This window comes from Rhinopithecus bieti, unplaced genomic scaffold (assembly GCF_001698545.2).
Source record: "Rhinopithecus bieti isolate Rb0 unplaced genomic scaffold, ASM169854v2 scaffold_79532, whole genome shotgun sequence".
Lineage (NCBI taxonomy): Eukaryota > Metazoa > Chordata > Mammalia > Primates > Cercopithecidae > Rhinopithecus > Rhinopithecus bieti.
In genome coordinates, this window is record NW_016830370.1 from 817,974 (window position 1) to 836,284 (window position 18,311).

Sequence of the window (18,311 nt, forward strand, 5' to 3'; positions counted from 1 at the left end):
ATTTATTCTTTGTTTCTTTCTGCTTACCTGTTTGCCTGCCTTCCTTCCTTCCTTCCTTCCTTCCTTCCTTCCTTCCTTCCTGACCTCCCTCCTTCCTTCCTGCTTTCCACCTACCCAGCCACCCATCAATCCAGCCATCCAATTATTTGTTTTATGCTTACTTCCTGTATGCATTTTACCTGTTCTGTGATGAACATGTCTGCCCTCTAAACTTCCTGTGGGATCTGGAACCCCCAATCCCATCTCCCTCACCTTCTGGGGAACATGAGGCCCTGCCCACATCCCCATCCCCACATCCTGGGCGCCCTCAGGGACCTGACTATGCGCCCTGCAGTGTCTCCCACCTCCTGGGGGATCTGGAACTTTCGCACCACGCCCAGCTCGTAGTACATCTGGATGCCACATTTGACCAGGTCCAGTTCAGTGCACTCCAGGTCAGAGAAGTGGAATTCGTAGATGTCAAATGTGGTGGGTCCTGGCAGCTCCTCCTTCTGTGGGAGGGATTGTGGGCTGAGGAAGTTGGCTTGCCACAGCTCCCACTTACTTCTCATCCTTTCTTCCCTCGGGATCCCCTGTCAAGCCTCAGACACCCCAGGCATCTATGAGGAGACATGTCATTCCAGTGCTCCAGCCTGTATCCCAGGCTGCTCACAAGTCCCCATGACTCAGCCTCACTCTCCCCTCTTCTACCCTGCGGCCCAACAGTGAAGAACTTGCCCAGTTGGGTGGACAGGGTGATGTTGTTGAAATAAGAAAACACAAAGGCGTGCACATGAAAAGAAACACACACACACACGGATACAGACACACACGTGACACAGGCACACCTGGACACACGGCCACTCCCGTGAATACAAAGGCACTAGTGTGGACACACAGGCACACACAGAAGCACCCAGGCACACCCACAGACACGCAGGCACACACGTGCAGACTCACACATGTAGGCTCACACACAGCCATGAGGTAACACACATAACAGTGGACTCACTGGCACATTCCCAAGCTCGGCCCAAGGCCTCCTCACAAGGCGCACAGCCCGGGGAGATTCTGGGTGAATTGCACAGACAGACACAGGATGATGGGGACACCATGTAATCCCCACACTGATCCAGCAATGGTCTCTGGGAGACACACACAAGCATGTGTCTCTATATACCCATATGCACATACATGCGCACACAATACACACCCACCTGTGCACACACGAGCACACACACATAAACACCCATGTGTGTACACACGTGCACACACCCCCACATATATACACGTGTATACTCATACGCATGCACACTACATACCCACATGTGCACACACATGCACACAGACACCTCCGTGTGTGCACACATGCAGATGCACATACACTGGGTGTTGCAGGCACCTAGGCACTCAACAGCAGAGATGACATAGACAGGCACTTAGTCCAAGTCAGGCCCACTAAACATCTGGTGAAGACTAAACATCTGGCAAAGCACAGAGGAGACAGGAAGACATGAAGATACACTCAGGAGTGCAGACATCAAACCCACATTCTGGTCTTGCAAACACACTCAGAGACACACCGGCTGAGACTGAAAGCCAGGCTTAGGTAGACACACGTACACTGAGGTGCTTAGATACACAAGTATACACACACACAGCACCAACATCCCCGATGTCACTGTGTGTGCAAAGCACCCTCGGGTCCCGGAGAATGGAGAACTCTTCCTCCCAGCCTCACACGTGGCCGGCCTCCACGGGAGGGATGGGAGCGAGGTTCTTACCAGGATTTCGCCCAGCTCGTCCTCATCGCAGTCAGCAGGCTCCTTCCCCAGGCGTGCTCTGGTTGGCTAGCACAGAGACACAGATGCGTCACAAGAAGGAGCCTCGCGTGTGGGACAGGGTGACCGCAGTGCGACCACCCCGTGTGAGCTGGAGGAAGGTGCTGCCAAGAGTCATGCTTTCTCCTTGGGAAGGCCCTGGCAGCCTCTGATCTGGAGACAAACGACCGTGGGCACGGCCTGCTCACTTTCCCACCTGNCACTGTGACCCCTGTGACCTGGCCCCACTGTGACCCCTGAGTGACCTGCCCCCACTGTGACCCCTGAGTGACCTGGCCCCACTGTGACCCCTGAGTGACCTGGCCCCCCACTGCACAGAGGGAGCCATGACCCCTGGGCGACCTGCCTCCACTGCACACCTGTGACCTCTGGGTGACCTGCCCCCACTGTGACCCGAGTGACCTGGCCCCACTGTGACCCCTGAGTGACCTGGCCCCCCACTGCACAGAGGGAGCCATGACCCCTGGGCGACCTGCCTCCACTGCACACCTGTGACCTCTGGGTGACCTGCCCCCACTGTGACCCCTGAGTGACCTGGCCCCACTGTGACCCCTGAGTGACCTGGCCCCACTGTGACCCCTGAGTGACCTGGCCCCCCACTGTACAGAGGGAGCCATGACCCCTGGGCGACCTGCCCCTGCCATACATCTGTGACCCCTGGTGACCTGTTCCCGCTGCACAGCCGTGACCCCTGGGTGACCCCTGGACGACCTGCCCCTGCCGCACAGCCATGACCCCTGGGCGACCCCTGGATGGACCCCTGGATGACCTGCTCCCACTGCAAAGCTGTGACCCCTGGGACCTGCCCCCGCCACACAGACATGACCCCTGGGTGACCCCTGGACGACCTGCCCCCGCCGCACCAGGATGAGTTGGATCTCGTCCCTGTCACACTTCACGTGGTAAAGGACCATGTCCTGTGCGATGTCCTTGCGGTTCTCCAGCTTGTTCATCTTGTCGTGGGTGTCGGTGTTCATCACTGACCAGCCCAGGAACTGTGTCAGGGACTGGAGGGGGTGGCAGTGTCACTGGCGCTCAGTGCTCCTGGCGCGCCCCCTCCCGTGTGCCCGTGTGCCGGGCCCCGTGGCTCGGCAGGCAGGTCCTGGGGCTGCCACCGTGGTGTCGCAGTGCTTCCGTGCGGGGTCTCCCGGGTGCTCTGCAGAGTCCCCTGCCCCCGGGGGGGCCCTTTGTCATCCTCTCCCTGGCTGCACGCTGCACCACACGTACACAACACGCACACAAGCATGCACACACGGCTGAATGCGTGGCGGGGAGGCCCCCACACGGCACAGGCCCCACCCCTGGCAGGGCATCCCCGGCGGAACCGCGTCTGCCCAGGTGCTGACCTCCATGAGAACCTCGTCATGTTCGTCAAACGGCTTCCCGTCTTTCCTGTTGTAAAACGTGGCGACCCCCACGATCTCCTCCTTCTTGTTGACAATGGGCATGGACAGCACATTCTTGATGAGCCACCCGGAGTCATCCAGGGCCCCTTCCTGCGGGAGCAGTGGCCAGAGCTGAGCTCCGCCCTGAGGCTGGCCCTGACCCAGTGTGGCGGGGGAGAGTGACCTCACGTCTTCTCCCCTAGAGCCGTGACAACTGGACTCTCATTCCTGCCTCTGCTCTCTGCATTTCCTCTCTCCCTCTCTCCCTCTTTGCATTTGGAGTTTATGTCCGTGGTTTTTGTGTCATGATATTTTCCCACTGGAGGAGGTGGAGGCCGTTCTCCCACCAGGGGTGGTTTCACGGATGTGTGTGTGGGGGCTGCGGTCACGGCCTCACGGGTGCGTGTGGGGCTGGAGTCCCGAGGACCCGCTGTCCGTCCCGTGTGTGGCTGAGTGCTCTGCTGTCACCCTCTTAAAGTTCTTCATAATTAATCACTAATCAAGGGGCCTCATGTTTTCATTTGCCCTGGACCCTGGGAATGATGTGGTTGCTCCTGTCTCCCATCCCACAGGTCCTAGGCCGGGCCAGTGAAATATGGACGGTGGGCTGGTTCCCAGAGGAGGCCCCCAGGGACAAAGTGTGTTTGGACCAGCCGGGTTGGCCCTCCACCTTCCCCCGGAGTAAGCCTGCCCTGCCCATGCAGCACCAGATGAACGTGCGTGGAGCAGACTCAAACCCTTGTCCAGCCGAGCCCAGTCTGGCCCAGTGAACCCAGCGAGTCCAGCTAAGATCAGCTCAGCCCCACTGAGCCTCAGCCGACCTCCAGACCAGTGAGCATGAAATACAGGCTTCTGGCCAGCTGCTGGGACTTCGAACTTGTTTCTTTTTTGTTTTTTTGAGACAGAATCTTGCTCTGTCACCCAGGCTGGAGTGCAGTGGCGTGATCTCAGCTCAGTGCCACCTCCACCTCCCGGGTTCAAGCGATTCCTCCTGCCTCAGTCTCCCGAGTAGCTGAGATCACACCCAGCTAATTCTAATTCTTTTTTTTTTTTTTTTTTTTGAGACGAAGTCTCACTGTGTCGCCCAGGCTGGAGTGCAGTGGCCGGATCTCAGCTCCCTGCAAGCTCTGCCTCCCGGGTTCACGCCATTCTCCTGCCTCAGCCTCCTGTGTAGCTGGGACCACAGGCGCCCGCCACCTCGCCCAGCTAATTTTTTTTTTGTATTTTTAGTAGAGATGGGTTTCACCGTGTTAGCCAGGATGGTCTTGATCTCCTGACCTCGTGATCCGCCCGTCTCGGCCTCCCAAAGTGCTGGGATTACAGGTATGAGCCACCGTGCCCAGCCTCTAATTCTTTTTTGTATTTTTAGTAGAGACAGGGTTTCACCATGTTGGCCAGGTTGGTCTTGAACCCTTAACCTCAGGTGATCCACCTGCCGCGGCCTCCCAAAGTGCTGGAATAACAGGCGTGAGCCACCACACTGGCTGAGGTTGTTTCTTAAGTGGCAAAAACTAATTCACTTCATCATTGCTGAATCAAAATCTCTTCTTTTGTAAGCAAGTATAATTTCTACCAAGGCATGGACAGATACCTGAAATTTGAACATTTCATCAGCGGAAGCATTCATGATGTTACAAATCTGAAAAGGATCAGAAAACGATTTCATCCAAAGCAGCTGAGGGTCTATCATGATCTAAAATGGCCTCTGTGGCCCTGAGGTGAGCTTCTAAGTAGGCAAAGCAGAGCAGCTGGGGGCTCGCTGAGGCACACGGAGGCTGGCCAGGGACCTGGGACGTGGCAGAGACAAGGACAAGCACACATCATTGCACCCAGCGAGGGTAAGGCTGTGGGGGCTCCAGACAGCACGGGACTCACAAAGCCGCTTTCCGCCACGTAGCTTGGAAGGCCGCTGGCCAGGGCCCAGTGATCGGCTGGGGGTGTGCTGCGGGCAGAGAGCAGGGGTCAGATGGGCCAGGTCGGACTGGATGTGTGCGTGCAGGGGACACATAGACTGGACGTGTGTGTGCTGGGGTGAGAGGGGCCGGGCTGGACTGGACGTGTGTGTGCAGGGGTCAGGTGGGCCAGGCCTGGGTTGGACGTGTGTGTGTGCAGGGGTGAAAGGGGCCGGGCCAGGATGGACGTGTGTGTGCAGGGGTGAGAGGGGCTGGGCTGGGCAGGACGTGTGTGTGTAGGGGTCAGAGAGGCAGGGCTGGGCTGGACATGTGTGTGCAGGGGTGAGAGGCACCAGGCCGTGCTGGACGTGTGTGTGCAGGGGTGAGAGGGGCCGGGCTGGGCTGGACATGTGTGTGCAGGGGTGAGAGGGGCCAGGCTGGGCTGGACATGTGTGTGCAGGGGTGAGAGGGGCCAGGCTGGGCTGGACGTGTGTGTGCAGGGGTCAGAGGGACCGGGCTGGGCTGGACGTGTATGTGCAGGAGTCAGATGGACTGGGCATGTGTGCAGGGGTCTGAGGGTCTCTGGCGCAGTGTGCCGTCCTCAGCATTTACTCTGTTCTCTGAGCTCCAGGGGGCTGAGGAGGCGAGGAGGCCAGGGTGTGGGTTGGAGGACGGCTGTGCTTCCTTATTCCTCCTCCCCATGCTGCCATGCTGGGGCCTTCCCTCTCTGGAGGCCGCGTGGCTTCAGCCTGTCTTCTAGGACTCAGCGTTGGTGCCTGCCCTGCCACCCTGACCCTGACTTGTGCTCAAGCCTGGCACCTGGATCCTGCTTCCTGCTTGAGGTCTGGGGATGGGGTCCCGATAGGCTTGTGGGATCACAGGGCCACTGGGACATGCAGCTGTCCCTCCCTTGGCTGAAGTTCTGCCCTGACCTCCGGACTGGACTTCCCTCCTCTTCCAGCCCCACAGGGCCAAGACTCGGCCTCCCGGCTGGAGGTTCCACTGTCTGGGTTGGGCTGGTGGAGACAGGGTCAGGTCCTGGGGCCTTCATGCTAAATTGGTGCTGACGAGGCCACCTGGACAGCTTGCCTGGTCACTGGACGTCCACTCTGGATGTCCACAGTGACTCAGGCTCCTCCGCTGCCCACGTCCTCCTCACCATCTCCCAGAACAGTGAATTGGCTTCTGTCTCACCCCCCACTCCACTATGCCCCACGGCACACAGAGCACCACAGGTGGAGCCGGACCAGGCCAGCGCTGCTGACCACACCATGGGAGGCCCTGGGAGGATGGCCCTGGAGGCTGAGCCCAGGTCTGAGGGGTGGTCCCTCCCCCAGGGATGCTTCTGGCAAAACTCGGCACTTACGGAATGACCTTGATGTCCTCCTTGCCGTGGAGGATGTAGTCGATCACTTTGTAGAAGACGATTTCCTGAAAAACAAAAGACCCTGGTCGGTGGGTTGCCTGGCCAAGCTCCAAGGGGCTCCCACACGCACACACACAGCCACACACAGCCACACACATGCACACCTCCACACATGTAACCGTGCATGTGTACACACATGAACAGATGTCTCCGCTGTGCACACGAATGCGGGCGCACTCACAGCCACATCCACACACAAGCAGACCGTCACCGATACTCATGGGACACACATCACACGCCGTGGTTTAGATCTGTCTTCCCAGTCTGTGTCCCACACAATCCCACGCACAAGCTGGGCCCGTACTCTCACACACACACACATGCATCCTACACGTGCACAGGAGGTCCCACGCAGGGAGATGGGGCAGCAGGAGTCCCCGCAACCAGAGCCGACGTGGGCCTTCACAGCCAGCCTGGCGGCCCTCATTCGGGGACCAGCCCTGGACACCCCATCCCTGGAGTGCAGCAGTAGGGGAGCCTGGTGGAGACGACAGACAGGCACCCGGGAGCCCACCCGCCAGTTCCCACCTCCCCAAACCCCACCCCATCCCTCCCTCTCCTGCCCTGAAGTTGGAGCCAGGGAAACAGAGGCATGTGGACGGGCCCTGGGCCCCTCCCCTAAGACTCACCCGGCCATCCGGTGTGCGTGGGCCTGAGTACGGCTGGGACTCTCCCATCAGCACAGGCCACACGTCAAAAAATTCCTGGGCAGAGAAGAGGTGAGGGTGGGGCAGTCAGCGCGGGACCTGGGCCAGGCCAGGTAGGGGGTCCCTGAGCCGCCAAAGCCTCACCTTCTCCTTGGTCATGTCCAGGAGGCCCACGGAGTAGCGCTCGCAGTTGAGGTAGGCGCGCACCGTGTAGAAGGCCTTGTGGAACTGCCTCTCGATGTCCGTCAGCTCCTCAAACACCTTGTTGGCTGACCACAGCAGCACCTGCAGGGAGGGGCACACCTGTGGGCCTGCGGCCACCACACCCTCACACCTGTCTGACCACAGCAGCACAGGGTCAACTCAAGCCTGACACATAGGTGCGCTCCCGCATCTGACCACCTGCCCAGCCATGGAGCCCGGCGCAGACCCTGACTGGGGGCTCCATGGCCAGGTTTCATCTGAGCGTGTGGCACCCACACGCGCGGGGCCTGGGAACTGGCTGGCGGTGAGGCCTCCAGGCTGCGGTCACGTCCCTGATCACTCACGCGTGGACAAGCGGAAAGTGGAATCTGCTGCTTTGACCTTCAGAGGCAAACATCCCCTGATCACTCACAAGTGGATGAGTGGAAAGTGGAATCCGCCGCTTGGACCTACAGAGGCAGACATCCGACCAGCCCTTCTTCCTCTCGGCTGCTGCAGAACCGCCTGTGGCGAGCTGGGCTTTGAGAACATCAGGCTGTGGTTTCTGGACATGGGGCCTCCTGTGGCTTCCGCTAAGCATCTGAGAGTGAAGCGTTGCTGATGCACTCCACGAGGTCCTGGCCAGACCCTGTGTAGGACGTCCCACCGCACGGGTCCCTGGCTGCTGGGTTAGCGCTGCTGCCAGGCTCAGACTCACCCCAGGGCCCTCCTGGGTCCACCTTTCTCTGCCTCCTTGGTCAAGGTCCAGACCAAGGCCCCTCCAGGCCCCGCCTTCTCACACTCGCGGCGGCCGCTGGGTCTTCTACTGCGTGGTGCCAGCTCCCTCTCCTCCGCTGCGGCATCCTAGCCTGGCTCTCTCCCCGCCAGGCCCTCTGAAGTTCTATCCCCTGGCACTCAGCTCATGGTGGGAATAGGACTAGGCTCTCCTGTTGCCAAGGGCAGTGAGACGTTCGTAGCTTTATTTCCCAATACATTGGTTTTAATGATTTTAGTTTATCTTCGGTGGAATAATTGTGTGTATTTATGGGGTTTATGTGTTACGGGGTTTGGTGTGATGTTCTGATCTATGTATTTGTTGCAGAAAGATTCAATTAAGCTACTCAACATATCCATCACCTCACCAACTTATTTTTTTGTGGTGAGAACATTGCAAATCGATTTTCTAGCAATTTGGTATACGACACAGTCATCCCTCGGTATCCTCAGGGAAACTAGTTCTAGGATGCCGCTCTGATATCAAAATCTGAGGATGCTCAAGTCCCAGATATGAAATGGCCTAGAGTCTGCACAGAGGTTGCACACACACCTTAAACCATCTCCAGTGACTCAGCACCCAGTGCAATGCAATGCCATGAAAACGGCTGTTCTACTGTATTGTTTTACATTCTTATTGTTATTTTAATTTAAAACTTTTCCCACATAATAAATCCTCTGAAGCAAACCGCACTTACCGAGCACCCTGTGTACCGTGGTTAATGGCAGCGGTGGCCGCCAAGCAGCACGGCTGACCTTGAAGCCCATAGCTCCAGCTAATGAACTCTTTGCACCCTTTGACCAATGTCTCTGCTTTCTCTATCTCTCTTCCTGCCCCGGCCTCCTGCAACCCCGTTTCCACTCTCTGTTTCCATGAATTCAGGGTTTTTGGATCCCACACATGAGTGAGATCCTAGCTTCTTTCAGCCAACGGCATCCTCCAGGTCCATGCACGTCACTGTTCTTCCCTGGTGGCGTCCTCAGTGCCAGCTCTGCTGTTTCCAGAGCCCCTCCCTCCCTCCCTCCCTCCCTGCTGAGGCCTGGCCCCCCAGCAGCCCCCAAGCACTAGCCTCTCTCCACACGGTGTCCAACACCTTTTTCTCCCTGAAGCCTTTCCTGAGCCATGTTTCTCCAGTGACCCTGACTCTTGCCTTCCAATCTCTGCTCCGTCTGCAGCCTACACTGACTCCTGCCTCACCGATGGGCGTGGACCCTCCTCAGTGGCCTCCGCACTCTCCTGCCCTGGCCACAGTCATGGTCCCGGAGCCTCCCTGGCTGCAGTCACCGTCATTGAGCCTCCCTGGCTGCAGTCCTGGTCGTGGAACTGCTGCTGATGCCACCCTCAGCAGAAGCTCCCAGGCTTCCCAGCCCTTATCTGAGTATGTCCCGCCCTCCGTGTCCCTGCACTGGTCAGGAGCTTTGGCCCCGTGCACATGTGCAGAAGTCAGTTTAGTCACTGGAGTTAGTGGGTCCAGAACAGGACTTAGGAAAACAGCAGGTGCAAATGGCGACCGCTAGGTTGCTCTTTATAGCCCTGGGGCCTGCTGAATGGAGACTTCATAGCCCTGGGACCTGCTGAATGGAGACGGCTCTTCATAGCCCCAGGGCCTGCGGCTCAGGAGACAGGTTGGGCTGTAAATGGAGAACCCGCTCTTCAAAATCCCAGGGCCTGCAGCTTGGAGACACGTTCAGCTGTAGACATGTGGAATTGCCAGGTGCATTCTCCTCACGTGCCTGGTTCACCCAGAGCTGCAGGTGGAGGCCTGGTCCCACCCCTGCGCCCTATGCATCCCTCGCACGCTCAGTCTCTCTCCTGTGGACCTCAGCGTCTTCGCTCGGGCTCTGGCCTCTGCCTCCAGGCCCTCATCCTGGGCCCTCCTCCTCCCAAGGCTTGGCCTCAAGTCCTTTCCAGGAGGCCCTCCCTGAGGACCCACTAACCCCCCGGGGCCCCACTCCCCATTCAGTGTGACCTCACAGGGGTCCCGCCTCACGAGGCCCCTTGGCTGCAGCCACGTTCAGCTGTAGACATGTGGAATTGCCAGGTGCATTCTCCTCACGTGCCTGGTTCACCCAGAGCTGCAGGTGGAGGCCTGGTCCCACCCCCTGCGCCCTATGCATCCCTCGCACGCTCAGTCTCTCTCCTGTGGACCTCAGCGTCTTCGCTCGGGCTCTGGCCTCTGCCTCCAGGCCCTCATCCTGGGCCCTCCTCCTCCCAAGGCTTGGCCTCAAGTCCTTTCCAGGAGGCCCTCCCTGAGGACCCACTAACCCCCCGGGGCCCCCACTCCCCATTCAGTGTGACCTCACAGGGGGTCCCGCCTCACGAGGCCCCCTTGGCTGCAGCCTGTGTGAGGTTGGGAGTGCAGGTGCTGGTGCCCGTGCGGGCCTTGCGTCTACGCTGTCAGTGGCGCTACTGCCCAACACAGACCTCCGGGCTCTGTGTGATTGCAGCCAGTGGCCCCTAGGAGGCCTGTCTCCACATGTGTGCCACAGGGAGGGCGGCTCACTCCCACCCCCACCCTGCACGTCCCTCCGCCCACTGCAGGGTGAGCACCTCAGCCCTCATTTCCCCAACACACAGCGATGAGGACACTATGTTCCGCCAGCCCTGTGACCTCCAGAAGGCCAGCTCACTCCTGGACCTCAGTGTCCCCACGTGTAAAACAGGAAGAGTGACATTCTGTACTCAGGGTACAGGGAGGGTTGCAGGCAGTAATGCCTGTCACACTTTCGAAGGGTGCCTGGCTGTGGGAGCCCCTTGTGTGTGGCTGTGTGAGCTGCTTGTGCGACCACCACACAGATACTCTGCTGGGGACCAAGCTCAGGCCGGACATTGGGCACAGCCACAGCTCGCTCTGCTGGAGCTCAGGGGAGGGCTGGGCTTCACATCTAATTTTTGGAGTCATCTAAGGACATCGGAAAAAGGGTTTAGCCCTCCCCCCACAGTGTGGATGGCTGGTTGAACGTCCTCAGCCCCTGCCCTGCCTGTGACAGCCCCACTGCTGTTGACATTGGAGCCTCAGTGAGGGCAAGCACTGAGTCCAAGGTGGTCTGAGCCCAGCAGCCCCACCCTGAGGCCTCTGCCTTTCCTCCTTGTTTTTACTTTTAATTTTCCGGTTAAGGCCGGGCGCAGTGGCTCAAGCCTGTAATCCCAGCACTTTGGGAGGCCGAGACAGGTGGATCACGAGGTCAGGAGATCGAGACCATCCTGGCTAACACAGTGAAACCCCGTCTCTACTCAAAAAATACAAAAAACTAGCCGGGTGAGGTGGCAGGTGCCTGTAGTCCCAGCTACTCAGGAGGCTGAGGCAGGAGAATGGTGTAAACCTGGGAGGCGGAGCTTGCAGTGAGCTGAGATCCGGCCACTGCACTCCAGCCTGGGTGACAGAGCGAGACTCCGTCTCAAAAAAAAAAAAATTTTTCCGGTTAAAAGCCTGCTGGTGCACACAGCAATTGACTGAAGTGTAGGCATCTTCAGCGTGCAGTGGGCGAATTTTCGCTGCCAGCTCAGGCTCAGGGCATTCCTCTGTGCCTCCGTCAACACCCCTGCCCTCGGAATGGCTCTTCCAACCTTTGAAACTGCATCTACGCAGCCTCCTGAAGCCAGCCTTCTCGCCTCCACAGCCTCCAGACGCCGGCCCTCTCTCCCATGTGTGGGTGCCGGAACTGTTTCTGTCCTGACTGCTGGGAGTCTTGGTGCCTGGGTGGTTCTGGGCTGGGGGACCCCCTCCACTCTGTTCCCTTGGTGCCCTGACCCCACCCTTGGGCCTTCCTGGGCCCTCTCTGCCCACACAGGTGGCCCAGGCATCTTCCTGGGCAGCGTCCCCCGATTCTAACTCCAGATCAAAGGGAAGCCCTGAGGCCTCTGAAGGAGGCCATTGACTGCGAGCAGAAAGCAGGTTGAGGCTTCGCACCTGGGGTCTGCCTGTCCCGGGCAGTGGCCCAGGAGGCCGGAGACCCAGCAGTGTTGAGCTCCCAGCCTTTCAAGAGATGTAGAAACCCCAATTCTTACATGAAATGTCTCGACTTAAAAATGTCGGGAACTTGTGAAGTCAAACATCCAGTGCTGGGCGGGACCCATCCCCTTTCCAAGGTGTGGCTCGAGGCCTGCCCTGGAGTCTTCCGGATTCATCCCCTCCTTGGGGAGTGGGGGCCTCTCCTGCCCTAAGCCTGTGCCCAGCATCCTGCGGGGGTCCCTCTTGCCCCTAGCCTGTGCCCAGCATCCCATGGGGGTCCCTCCTGCCCCGAGCCTCTGCCCAGCGTCCTGTGGGGCCCCTCCTGCCCCGAGCCTGTGCCCAGCATCCCAGCACCCCCGTACCACCTGCTGCATCCACAAGGCCCCGTGGATGGTTCGAGTGACCTGGGCTTCTGGGCTGCACGGAAGCTGTGGTTGTGCCCCTCCTGCATTGACTGGGGTTGGGTTTAATGCTCCAGGGTAAAACCAGGGTGACAGTGGTGGCCGCCCGGTGTACTTGGAAGTGAGGGACCCACTGACACGACGGGGGCAGAAGGCGCAGACACGCGTGTGGCCCTGGAAGGGGAGCTGCTCACTCTCACGGCCCTCTCATTACGTATGGGAAGGAGGGGCCAGGAGGTCCTAAGGGGCCAAGGAAGATGGGATCCTCACTGGCTGCCCACCCTGCGGAGAAGGGCCAGCGTCTCCCCCGACGCCTGAGCCCGGGGCCATGGCCGTGGTGGGAGGAAGCGCCCAGGCCTACGTGGTCCCAACCCCAGGCCTTTGTGGGCCCACCAGCGAACAGTCTTCCCAGGCTGCGGTCAGCATGAGAGACCCCAGCGAGCGCCTGGGGAATCTGAGAATGGCACTCCTGGACTTTCAAAGCAGCAGCAGGTGCCCCCAACATCCCTTGGAAGCCTGGTGGCTAGGATGGGCTTTGTCCCTACTGAAACCGCAGCCCCAGGAGCCTTGTTTCTGGAGACGTTTCCCTGCCGGGCCCAGGGCCTTGACACCGCCAGATCTACTGTGTGTCCTGGCATCAGGGCCGAGGGCTTCATCTCACTCACGGTGAGATTCTGAGCTGGTTGTTGAATCCTCAGGAATTCTGAGAGCCAGTTTTAAACATAGCCATTTTTACAATTCAATCATGTAACCTATAAACTAGAAAGTTATATTAAGAAAGTTATATATTGGCCGGGCGCGGTGGCTCAAGCCTGTAATCCCAGCACTTTGGGAGGCTGAGACGGGTGGATCACGAGGTCATGAGATCGAGACCATCCTGGCTAACACTGTGAAACCCTGTCTCTACTAAAAAAAAAATACAAAAAAAACTAGCTGGGCAAGGTGGCAGGCGCCTGTAGTCCCAGCTACTCAGGAGGCTGAGGCAGGAGAATGGCGTAAACCCGGGAGGCGGAGCTTGCAGTGAGCTGAGATCCGGCCACTGCACTCCAGCCTGGGCGACACAGCGAGACTCCGTCTCAAAAAAAAAAAAAAAAAAAAGAAAGTTATATTAAAAGAAAAGGTGATAGACATCCAGGCTCACCCACCCTGCCCCCACTGTGGGTCACTGTTGCCTGTGCTCGGGGCTTCGCTACAGCAGACGGGTTGCTGTGCTAGGGTGTCTCTCCCCACAGCTCCATCTAGCGCATCATGGCGGGGCCCTAAGTAATGAAGTTGGTCAGCTCAACAGGCTCCCGCCACTGCTGGGTGTGCACAGACCACGGCCGCCCCTCCTGGCTGCCTCTCACTTCTGAATGGCTCTGCTTGCTCACAGGATGCAAGAGTCAGACCTGCTGAGACGGAAGACTCCCCCGCTCCTCCCACGCCTGACCTGAGTCGGGGCACGTCCTCTGCCCTTGCAGGGAGCCATCGGGTCCTGACTCATGGCCGGCATGGAGGTGGGAGCCGCAGCCCTGCACCCACAGGCCCTTCATGCAGCTTTGCTGCAGCTCAGATGGCTGGGCCGTGGGAATTGCTCCACTAAGCCCAATTGGCGGCTGTCCTGACAGGTCAGAGAGAAACCTGAACTCTGCAGGGCCTAACCCATGGCTTCCCTGCGGCCTCTACTGGCTCTGATGGGAGTGTCTGAGAGGCTTTTCAGAAAGGGAGTGGCAGGGGCCTCCAGTCCGGAGGGTGCCTGGGACAGAAGGTAGTTCCTGATTGTCCAGGTGACGGCCCTAGACAGAGGGAGGGGTGAATGCCTGGAGGCTGCTTTAATCCCAGTGACCAGCTTTCCTTCCACAGCTCAAGAGGCAGACGAAGTGCAGGCATTGGGTGGACCTTGGGGGCTAATCTTTGCTCATCACAAACTTTTATTTTCAAAAAGAGCGGTGAGGCAGGCCTGTGCCTCCTGCACGTCAGGATGCCTAAAAATGCCGTTCGGAGGGGAAGGCCCAGAAACAGCTTTTCCTAGGATTGGGCAACGTCTGGTGCAAAATCAAAAGTCTCGCATGGAGACACAAGGTCACGTGTTAGAACCTTGAGCTGGTCTCCACACGCCTGCAGGCTGAGAGGCTAGAAACAAAGGGTTTCCTAGGTGTTGGCAATTCACTTATTGCCTAGTTTAGAGCTGGGGTGACCAGACAACAGAATGGGCAAACACGCCTGACTCTTGGATCTTCCTTCCTTCCTTCCTTCCTTGATGCAGTTTTGCTCTTGTTGCCCAGGCTAGAGTGCAGTGGCATGATCTCGGCTCACTGCGACCTCTGCCTCCTGGGTTCAAGCAATTTTCCTGCCTCAGCGTCCTGAGTAGCTGGTGTTACAGGCACACACCACCATGCCCAGCTAATTTTTTGTATGTTTTAGTAGAGACGCGATTTCACCATTTTGGCCAGGCTGGTCTGGAACTCCTGACCTCAGGTGTTCTGCCCTCCTTAGCCTCCCAAAGTGCTGAGATTACAGGCATAGCCATCATACCTGGCCAGAGCCACACTTTTAAAACTGAGGTCTGTTGCTGGGTGGTCCCTGCTGTGGACCAGATTGTGTGCCCCTCCCCCCATGCATCTGTGAAGCCCTCACCCCAGATGCGAGGGTGAGTGGAGGTAGGGCCCTGGGGGATGATTAGGGTTAGGTGAGGTCACGAGTGTGGGGCCCCCACGAGAGGATTGGTGCCCTTATGGGATGAGGACACAGCAAGCCAGGGAGAGAGCCCTCGCCAGAAACAGAACTGGTCAGCACCTTCATCTGGAACTTCGCCTCCTCCAGAAGTGTCAGAAGCGAATGCCTGCTGTCTAAGGCGCTTGGTGTGTGGTATTTTGTTATGGCAGCTCAAGCTAACATGGGAGCAAAAGCAAACCACAAGCAAGGGCGTGGAAGCTGCCGGTACCCTCAGCTGCAGCCAGTGTTTGATACAGCCCAGCTCGGGGCCAGATGGACCCCAAACCCCACACTCAAGGCTGATTTGCCCCAGTCCCTGCTTTGGCCAAAAATTACAAGTCACGCTAAAAGGTGAGAAAAAGCAACAGCCCAAAAAGACAGAGCAAGCCTCAGAGCCAGATGTGGCAGGAAGTTGGGAATTTTCAGACTGGGAATTTAAAATTTCTATGATCCGGCTGGGCAAGGTGGCGCATGCCTGTAATTCTAGAACTTTGGGAGGCCGAGGCGGGCAGTTCAACTGAAGTCAGGAACTCAAGACCAGCCTGGCCAACATGGTGACACCCCATCTCTGCTAAAAATACAAAAATTAGCTGGGCCGCGGTGTTGGGTGCCTGTCATCCCAGCTACTCAGGAGGCTGAGGCAGGAGATTCACTAGAACCCAGGAGGCGGAGGCTGCAGTGAGCCAAGATCCTGCCACTGCACTCCAGCCAGGGCCACAGAGCAAGACAATGTCTCAAAAAAAAAAAAAAAAAAAAAAAAAGTAAAATTACGATGATCAATATGCTAAGGGAGCTACTAGAAAAAGGAGGCAGCAGGCGACAGCAGACGGTAACATAAGCAAAGAGATGGACGCTCTGGAAGGACAACGCTGCTGCAGCACAGGAGATGCGAGGCGGAAATGCAGAGCGAGGCGGAAATGCAGAGCGAGGCGGAAATGCAGAGCGAGGCGGAAATGCAGAGCGAGGCGGAAATGCAGAGCGCCGCGGCCCGTCCGGAAGGAGAAACGCAGAGGGAACCACGAGCGAGCGGAGCGTGGAGGGAGCGGAGCGGAGAGACAGATACAGAAGGTGCCCCCGGGCGGCGGGTGCCGGGAGGAGCCGAAAGAGCGAAGGGGAAGACATGTTGGAAGTAATAATGGCTGAGATTTGCCAACATTATTGACAGACACCAGACCGCACGTCTAGGATGCTCAGTGGCTGTGAAAAAAGACAAATGCCAAAAAACGGATCCTAAGGGACGTCATATTCAAAGTGCACAAAACCAAGCTGAAAACCTCGAGGGAAGCTGGGGGTGGGGGAACATCTGACCAAGAGTGGAAGCAGACGTTGGAAACAGCTCATCAGAAACGATGCAAACAAGAGGAGAGTGGAGTGAAGTATTGGAAGCGTTGAGAAAAAAAATGTGCTAACTTATAATTCTATATCCAGTAAAGTTCTCCTTCAGAAGTGAAGGAGAAATAAAGACTTTCTCAGATAAACAGAAACTAAGGAATGTGTTACCAGTGGTCTGGCCCTGCAGAAAATGTTCAAAGAAGTTCCTTGGAAACGGGAAGAATGAGATAGATCGGAAACTCGCATATGCGTGAAAAAAGGAACAGCAGCAGAAAACAAATAAATGACAGGAAAGTAACATATTTTCTTTTCTTAATTTCTCTAATAACTATTTATTCAAAGTAATAATAGTAACACTATATTACATGATTATAGCACATGGATGAGTAAAATAAATGACAGAAATTTTGTAAGTGTGGAAGTGAGAAATTGTAGGTACATTGCTGTAAGATAGCTGCACTCTAGTGAAGCAGTATAATGCTATTTGGAAGAGGGCTTAGAGTAGTCATAAATGATTATTGCAAATTCTGGGGAAATGCTAAATTTTTTTTAGAAAAACAAGTATAGCTGGGCGCGGTGGCTCACGCCTGTAATCCCAGCACTTTGGGAGGCCGAGGCAGGTGGATCACCTGAGGTCGGGAGTTCCAGACCAGCCTGACCAACATGGAGAAACCCTGTCTCTACTAAAAATACAAAATTAGCCGGGGTGGTGGTGCATGCCTATAATCCCAGCTACTTGGGAGGCTGAGGCAGGAGAATCGCTTGAACCTGGGAGGCGGAGGTTGTGGTGAGCTGAGATTGAGCCATTGCACTCCAGCCTGGGCAAAAAGAGCGAAACTCTGTCTCAAAAGAATAAGAAAAGAAAACAAGTATAACTGATAAGCTAAGAGAGGAGAGAGTATGGGATAAGATGTTCGATTAAAATCAGAGAAGGCAGAAAAAAGAGGGGATGATAATAATAAAGACTAAGTGCAACGCAGAGAAAACAGTTAAGAATATGGTATATATATTAATCCAACTATATCAATAATCACTTTAAGTGTGAATAGCCTAAATACACCACTTGACAGATTTTCAGAGTGGATAAAAAGAACTAAGACCTGACGCTATATATATATATATATATATGTTGTCTATAAAAATCCCACTTTAAGTATAAAGACACACACAGTTTAAAAGTAAGGAATGAAGAAATAAATCCTATGCTAAAATGAATCCAAGGACACTGGGGTAGCTATATTAATTTAGACAAAGAGTACTTTAGAACAAGGAAAATGATTGGTGGAAGAGGCATCACAACATGATAAAGGGGTTGTTTCTCTATGAAGACATAAAAATCATTCATGTTCATACATCTAATAACAAAGCATAAAAACACATGAAACAAAAGCTGATAAAGCTGTAAGGAGAGACGCATCCTCCACTACTGTTGGAGACTTACTACCCTCTATCAGAATGAGCACATCTAGCAGGCAGAGGCTCAGCAAGGACATTGCTGAACTAAACAACACTGTGGGCCAGGCGCGGTGGCTCACGTCTGTCATCTCAGCACTTTGGGAGGCCGAGGTGGGTGGATCACCTGAGGCTGGGAGTTTGAGACCAATCTGGGCAACATGGTGAAACCCGGTCTCTACTAAAATATAAAAGTAGGTGGGTGTGGTGGCGCGTGCCTGTAATCCCAGCTACTCAGGAGGCTGAGGCAGGAGAATCACCTGAATCACAAGGTGGAGGTTGCAGTGAGCTGAGATCGCACCATTGCACTCCAGCCTGAGCGACAGAGAAAGAATCAGTCTCAAAAAAAAAA

General features: G+C 56.4%; 1 protein-coding gene across 1 annotated transcript in view; it reads right to left on the minus strand.

Annotated features, from left to right (window-relative positions):
* The window catches only part of PDE6B (phosphodiesterase 6B), a 74,850-nt gene that overhangs the window by 9,029 nt on the left and 47,510 nt on the right, over positions 1 to 18,311 (minus strand). The window contains exons 5-13 of the mRNA XM_017865442.1: positions 7,315 to 7,455; positions 7,153 to 7,227; positions 6,464 to 6,528; positions 5,081 to 5,147; positions 4,797 to 4,844; positions 3,167 to 3,316; positions 2,684 to 2,827; positions 1,764 to 1,829; positions 345 to 491 (exon numbers count right to left, since the gene is read on the minus strand). Coding sequence (XP_017720931.1) covers positions 345 to 491; positions 1,764 to 1,829; positions 2,684 to 2,827; positions 3,167 to 3,316; positions 4,797 to 4,844; positions 5,081 to 5,147; positions 6,464 to 6,528; positions 7,153 to 7,227; positions 7,315 to 7,455 — 903 coding nt within the window. The remainder of the gene's footprint in view (positions 1 to 344; positions 492 to 1,763; positions 1,830 to 2,683; positions 2,828 to 3,166; positions 3,317 to 4,796; positions 4,845 to 5,080; positions 5,148 to 6,463; positions 6,529 to 7,152; positions 7,228 to 7,314; positions 7,456 to 18,311) is intronic.